Genomic DNA, 7,875 nt, shown 5'->3' on the forward strand with positions numbered 1-7,875 from the left:
GTGTATGTTGGTCCTGTGCGGTGAATAAAGGCGGGCCCTGAAAGGCAGGGAGGGAGTGCGCGGCCCAATAATTAGGGGCCCATTGTCATGCAGATGCAGAAGGGGGGCTGCGCTGGGGGTCCGTGGGGAGCTGCGGAATGGATTTGCCGACGCTCAGGACAGCGGCCGCAGGATGGAGGATGCTCGGTTAGCACAGCTTCCCGTGAGGGATGCAGGAGATCCTGGGCGACGAGGGCTGCAGACTGAGCCTTGCTAGGTGGGGTGTTGTTCATGTGCGTGGGTTCCCGGGACAGCACAAAAAGGCCTCCCAAGAGGGTCTGATGTTCAGAGGAGATAGCCCGGCTCCCGTAAGGTCCAGCATCCTAAAGCCTCGCTTAAATAACTCCTAAAAGTTAATTACATGAAAACTTGCAGCGTGGTGTACAGGTTTACCTCACTGTTTAGGTATCAAAGCCATCTATGCCGAATGGCTTCATCGAGGAAAAAGCTGTTAAAATCTCAAAATGTGTTTGATACAGCAGTGTTTGCCAAAGAATACCCTTTTGGAGCTGCTGATTGTGCTCCACTCAGCTTTCACCAAGGAATGTTTCATACGTTTAACAAAACACAATTTAATCGGAATTACTCTATGCATATTCCTAAATTGTTTCAAAGGAACAAATGCAAAGTAGGAAGAATCCAATATCTGAAGTTTAATTTTAATTATCTTTTTCTTTATTCATCTTTTATCCAAGTTTTTGGAAAGTCAGCAAATCAGAGTTGCCTCGGAAGCAGTTAATGGGGAATATTATCAGAGAAATCACACAGAAAGAAATAAAGTGTATTACAGAATATACACTTCTCATTCAGAATTAATCTCTGTAAATTTATAAACATCTAGTATATACCTTATGTTAGGATCAAACACTGGGTGTACCCCATTATTTTAAATGCCTTATCTAATATAAAACTTGGGTAATGCAACAGTTCCCTTGGAATGAGTGAAACTGTTTGCATGTTCTGACATGCTGCTAGAGATCTAAGAGTTACTTTTTTTTCATATAAATTTTATCTTTTTCAATGTCACTATTACTAGGCATCACTCTGCTCCTGCTATGAGTGATACTTGCATGGTTTATTGCCTTAAGCAGTATCTACAGATGGTAGTTTAGGAAACATCATTATTTACATTTCCAAAATTCAGCCAATATCTTGAGAAAGTTTTGGCACTTGAGAACATTTTAGATTTTTAAAAATTATTTGAATTATTTTTTAAAAAAATTCTTACCATTCAAAACTTCTTTTTAAAAAAATGGTTCATGAATTCCTGAGAAATTCCTGATGAAATTACATAGCATTTTTTTGTTTGTTTCTTAACAGATGAGGAAAAAGAAAATAATAGAGCATCAAAACCGCATTCAACTCCAGCTACACTGCAATGGTAAGATGCCTTTTAAAAAAATCAAGAAAATCTATTAGTGTTTTTAATGATGCATTTTCCAGATGAAGAGAATAGAGCTCTTGGCCATCTTAGACAGTTCTAGAGATACTTTCACTGTAAGTGTTTAGTGTGCCTGTTAGTAACCTGTACAGCATTTCTCAACAAATGTCTTACAGGATTTCTTTGAACAGAGGAAACCTCTGATAAAGTTTAGATTATCTACTTGGCATAGATATTTGCCTCCTTGCCAGCTGATTATTTGTGGTTTGTCATCATTGTTACATTCATTACAAAAAGAAAACTAGTACTGAGAATCTTTTTCAAGACTCACATTTGTTTCAGTGTCGGATGAAGCCCACCCTTACTGACTGTTTTACTGACATGAGATCTCTGTAATTTAATGTAGAAGACAACAAAAGGAAAGAGTTTGAGGTTTGATTAATTTGTCAAAATCCCCTTGCAAAGTCAGTGAGGAGAAAAAAAGGAAGGGTAATTAGGAAGAGAGAGAGGATAATTTGTGAGTTAGTCTACAGTGCTATAAAAAAACAAGTGCTGTTCCCAGTGATTTGCAGATGTATTTTAGTCTGCATGTTCTGTAATGTGTACCTGTAATTCTGACATCCCTTGCTAGAGGTCATCTCTTAGACCTTTCTTGACTTTTGCCTTAATTTAGGTTTTCAACTCTTGTTTAAGTTTCTTAATGTTGTAAGTGATCAAGTATCTTTTGGGAGGTTCCATGTATCTGGAGAACAGAGCTCTGTTACAGAGAAGCCTCTGAGCATGCTTATCTGAAATCCCACAGTCCTCAGCTTGTTTTAAGCCTTTTTAAAGAAAGGCCTTTACCTAAAAGTACCTGAAGTACTTCTCGTAGTTTTCTGGATGAAAAGATAAGATTATTGGTAAAAAATGTGGGGTTTTTAAAGCAAAATGTTAGCAAAGTTCTTTCTCTGCTTCTGTCAGTCTCTTGGGAGATTTCACTGAAAAAGCCAGCAAAGAATAATTCATTCAGTGTATTTTACTCTGTTTTCCTTCCTGTTAAATTACATGATTCTGTGAATCACATAATGATTATGAATGCATAAAGATGATTTGGATTATTTATTCTATATTTTCTTTTTAAAGTTGATTGGTGAGGTTTTTAGACCAAAAAACCTCGAGACCTGTGGGTTGATTTTGAATAGGTTGCTGCCAGTATTCAGAAACTTACAGACACTTTCCATGTAAACAATGAGATGGACAAATATAAATAAAGCCATGTAGTTTGGAGCTATTGTTTCTTTGTACCTATTTGTATCACAGAAGTCCTGTTTTTCAGAAGTTCAAGAAAAGTGAATGACTTTTCTTTAACAGACTCTCAGGAAAGGAAGTGGCTACAGACAGAAAATTTATAATAATGAAATGTCATACTGGTATTTTTTTTCGTTATTCACTCCCACAACTTCAACACAGTTCAAAAAGGATACTAAAGAACTATCTAGCTAAAATAAAGCAGCAAGCAGGTCTTACCAGTCTCAGATTCAGAGCAGTGTTTATTTTGCAGTGAAGTCAGTTAAGAGTCTTTTCCACAGGAGCAAATAATGTGGTAGCCAAGAAGCCAGCATTAACTAGAACATCCAGTGATACTGTTCCCAACAGAAAACAGGCAAATACTGTCAACAGTCTTTTGCCAAATACTCTCAAGCTTCGTCAGTCAAAAAGGTTACTAAATCCTTAAACTCCTGGGATATTGAGCCCCGCTGGAATGTACTGTGCACACTAATGCTTATTCAGCAGTGTTTGCAGTAGAATCATAGAATTTTGGTTCTGAAAAGGCTGCTTACAGCTTCTTCCTTTCTGTCTTGGTAGTGTACTGGCTTTACTACCTGTCTGTGGTATTATGTTTCTTACATGTTGAGGTAGGTCAAATATTCTCCCCTTTGAGTCTTCTGGAGCATCTGCAATTTCCTCCGTTCATTTTCCACCCAAAATTCCATGAGGTAACAGAAAGCAAGTAAGTTTCCATGTTTAAAATCTTTAGCTGCTGTCAAACTGAATTATACAATTGGCTGATTTATTAACAGGCATGTAGGTAAAAAGTTTCCCAGCTTACTAGCCATACCCACAGAACAGTTTTCTGGTAGTTTCCATATGCTTTTCAACATATGTACTGCAGCTTTGAATTGGTATTTCCTGGAGAAATTGATATACTAAGTAAAATGAGAAGCTCAAAAGTTATGGTCAAACTGCTAAAGTAGCAAGCTCATTTTGTGTGAAGATGAGCAGTTTCCACTGTTTGGGAAGTCAAACACATTAGCATCAGGTTATTTGTACTGCAGTAGCACCCAGCAACCCGTGGGCTGGTAAACTGCTGTGATCAGCACTGTAGAAGTGCTGCACAGAGTACTTCCTGAAGGGTTAGCTTTCCATGTTGGACAGTTTTGCCTGCTCAGGTGTGGTGGTCAAACCTCAGCCAACAAGTAAATACCACACCAGCTGCTCACTCACTTCTTCTCCTTCCCTGCTCCCAGTGGGATGGGGAGGAGAGTTGGAAAAAGGTAAAACCCGTGGGCCAAGGACAGATGAATAATTAAAGTAAAATAAGATGATGATAATAATAATAATAATAATAATAATAGTGTTAATTAAAAGGAAAAAGAGTAATAAACCCCAAGAAAAAACAAGTGATGCACAGTGCAGTTGCACACCACCTGCTGACCAAGGCCCAGCCCATCCCTGAGCAGTGATCAGCACCTCACAGCCAACTCCCCCCAGATTATGTGCTGAGTATGATGTTCCATGGTATGGAGTATTCCTTTGGCCTGTTCAGGGCAGCTGTCCTGGTTGTGGGCACCCCCAGCTTCTTGTGCTCCTCTCTGGCACAGCGTGGGAGACTGGAGAGTCCTTGACTTGGGGTAAGCACAACTTAGCAACACCTAAAACATCAGTGTGTTATCAACATTACTCTCATACTAAACCCAAAACACAGTGCAGTGCCAGCCAATAGGAAAAAAAATAACCTTTCTCAGCCAAAAGCAGAACATCAGGCGTCACAAGTATTTGCACACACAGGGAAGACTAAAAAATGTATCTGAATATTCCTTGGGCAAGCATGTGTCCTGTCTTCTAACAACAATCTCTGGGCTGGATTCTAGAGGTGGAAGTGATGGGGTAAATTATTGAGCGGTTTTCAGGATACAGTACCAAACTGCCCTTGTTCTGGCAAATGGACACCTCACAATTGTCTGCAGCATCTGGTGTCTGCCAAATTAAAACGGGTCATGTTTGTACTGGTAGATGCTACTACCATTTAGAGCTAGTGAAGGCAATGGAGTGTTGGAAAACAGAAACTGAGGAAATGTCAGTTGCAATGAAAAAGGAGAGGAAGAAAGCATAGCAAAGACATAAGGGAAATATGTACTTTTTTTTGCATGGTTCATATTGCCATCAACTTTATTAGTTATTCCTTTTCTGGCATCTTGCTGAAAAGGGCAAATTATATCAATCCCATGGGGAGCTATCCTTAATGTTTGTGCCTCTTCAAAGGTGAAATATGTTGAACATTTTAAATGTGGAAGATGAAGAACAGCTGAAGAAGCCAAGAATCGTGTCTGGATGACTGTCAGCCTGGCTAAATAGCCTTTTCCTGGAAACAGGAATGATGCTTTTGTTTTGTTTCATTGATGACACAAAATGAAGTGAAAGGCCTGGTAAATGTAGCATTACTGCCAAATACATCATAATTTGGGAAGCTACATGAGCTTGAATTTAACTGTTAAGGCATGAATATAGCAATACCTAGTATTCTATGCTTATCCCATGAGCCTGTGTTCGTTATCATCATAAAGCTATAGCTTGGCTCTGAAATGCACGTGTTTATTTCAGGGGTGAACTGGTTGACCAAGGTGTAAGTGTGAAACTTTATTTCACTTCATTTTGGTGTGTGTGTTTACTTCCCCAAACACAGAATTATTCAAAGTACAGATAACCTAATCCCACGCAGTTTGGTGGCTTCCAGTGTAGGTACTCTGAATAATAACAGTACTGTGAAGCTAAAGTCAACAAAACTATTCTATTTTCTGCAACATTTATAAAAAGAATTTAAAAAGAGGAAGGTAAAGCATAGCTAGGGAATGGATTCTCCCCAGATTCGTGCTTTCTTATACAATGTTCAATCAAAATTAACGTGTTCCAGAATCTTCTGTGTGATTAACAGTGGTTAACATCATGGTTGTTCTGTAGTGTTGATATAAAAATAAATCTTTAACAACACTACAGACATGACTCTGATATAGAATAATCTCATTTAATCTAGAGCTATGTAAGTGTATATGGAGGGAAGCAGTAACAGGGACAGATAAACTCTCATTCCTGTGGAAGGATTAGGGACTTTATTCCTATACTGTAGTGGTACAAAAGGTCTCATTGTGAACTACTGGATTTCACAGGGCTTTATTATAACGTTTAAAATGTTTATATATATATTTATATATACTTATATTTTGTAACTGGTAATGAATTGTTAGGTTGAATATTGCATTCATTATTTTTCTACAATACTCTAGAATGCAGCTGGATTCAAAATATGATAAAGTTGTTAAATAAAAGACAGGAAAATAAAAGAAGTGGAGCAAGATGGGATTTTGATCATTAAAAAAAGTTCAGGTATAATGGGGCATTGTTCAGTGTCAGACTAATGACTCTCTGTGAAAGAGAGGAGAAAAAGAGAAAAATTCATCAGATATGAAGAGAAATAATTAACTGCTTTTCTTTCTGTCCTGTCTTGGTCACGGAAGCTGACATTCCAATTAGCAGCTATAGTATACAAACGAACTCTCCAGGTTTTGAAAGGAGGTTTTGTTAGAGCACTATGAAATTGAGGAAAGATGCCATGATGATATTTCTGTAGAAACCAGGGAAGAATAGATGTTGCCCATACAAACTGATTCCATTCATCTAGCCGGATATCTTATTAAAATAGTTTGCAGTCACAAATGATCACGATAACTGAAATGGAAGGTAGGTAGGGCCTGAAAAAGGCAATGAGGGAGAGAAACTAGATATTTGGAAGGTGTTCTACAGTCATCAAATGGCAGGGGATTATTTGCTGTAAAACTGCAAGCTTTTTGATTATTATTTTGATAATAATTATTTTGGTTATTATTATTTCCTGTAAAACTGCAAGTATTTATTTTTAATACAATTAAGAGGAAGTTGCACCTAACTTCTTCCCTTACCCAGCAAGGCAGACAAGCACACATGTAACTGTAGTTGACTATGACTGACACCATCAACGACAAGATTAATTATGGTTTAATGTCAAGTGTGTATGTAAATATCTCCTGAACATTTTTGGGTCAGCAATCATAAAAATGGCATTTCAAAGGAACGTTTCTTCTAATCTTTAGATTTATCATTAGACCAGCTTAAAGCTTTAAAGATAAAGCATATGCCTACTCATACATTTGACATATAATTTAAAATTTTATAGTTGTGTATTTGCATGTATAAACAAATGATGATTGTTTCTAAAAGGTAGAAGAGGTTGTTATTTCACTGGGTTTTTTTCAGCATTGTATTCAGATTGTGGTTTCTTTTTGTTTTTTCACTTTGCCCATGAACAATAGCAAGAAAATATTACACAATAAGATTTTGTGGACACTCCTGTGTATTTGCAAATTACTTGCTTTAGCCACACCTGCTTCCTCAAGGTAAGCAATTTTGCAGCAGCACAGGAGTGAAAAGAGTGTGATGAACCAAAGGTGATGTGTTCTGTAAAGAAGGAGAGCATGCTTCCCCTTAGTGAATATTTACTGTTTCATAGTTGGACATATATTTGTTTACTGCAGGATGCTTTCAGGGTATAACAGATTGCTGAGAACTCAGAGCCTATGGTTTTTGATAGCAAGTATGAACCAAGTGAAGCAAGCAAGTATTATGGGAGTGAATTGGAAGGAGCACTTAGGAACAGAGCAGAGAAAATTTAGTAGACAAGTGGAAGTCAGCATGTTTGGCCTTAAAACGTGAAGCTTTGTATACTGTTTACCATACAGGACATCCAACATACTTGCAGTTCTCTCTGTTTGATATTTGCTTTTTAAGGCTGGAGGAGAACTATGAGATTGCAGAAGGTGTTTGCATTCCTCGAAGTGCTCTCTACATGCATTACTTGGACTTCTGTGAGAAAAATGACACACAACCTGTTAATGCTGCCAGCTTTGGGAAGGTAAGTCTAAACTGCAGTATGACACCTTAAAATCTCACCTGGTTCAGGTGAATTTGTATTATTGAAAAGAATTAAATCTTCTTATAATGTTAGAGACAAAGGTATATGAATGAAATCTCTTGTGTATTCAAGTTATTGGACAAAGGCTAAGATTTTAAGTATTTTGATGGTTGGAATAATTTCTAACCATGGATAGGCTCCAGAGAATGTCAGTTTCCAGCCAAGCTGACAGTGACATGGTACACAGTATTGG

At 37.7% G+C, this 7,875-nt stretch overlaps 1 protein-coding gene across 3 annotated transcripts in view; it reads left to right on the plus strand.

Moving 5' to 3' along the window:
* Window positions 1–7,875, plus strand: part of RFX4 (regulatory factor X4) — an 88,316-nt gene that overhangs the window by 25,814 nt on the left and 54,627 nt on the right. For 2 of the 3 annotated variants that reach the window (XM_017738051.1, XM_008636587.2), the window contains exons 3-4: window positions 1,360–1,420; window positions 7,499–7,622. In XM_017738051.1, the coding sequence (XP_017593540.1) occupies window positions 1,360–1,420; window positions 7,499–7,622 (185 nt within the window). Of the gene's footprint in view, window positions 1–1,359; window positions 1,421–7,469; window positions 7,623–7,875 lie in introns of those variants that run through there. The other variant, XM_017738052.1, reaches the window with a different exon arrangement.

Source organism: Corvus brachyrhynchos, unplaced genomic scaffold (genome assembly GCF_000691975.1).
Source record: "Corvus brachyrhynchos isolate BGI_N302 unplaced genomic scaffold, ASM69197v1 scaffold56, whole genome shotgun sequence".
Taxonomy (NCBI): Eukaryota; Metazoa; Chordata; class Aves; order Passeriformes; family Corvidae; genus Corvus; species Corvus brachyrhynchos.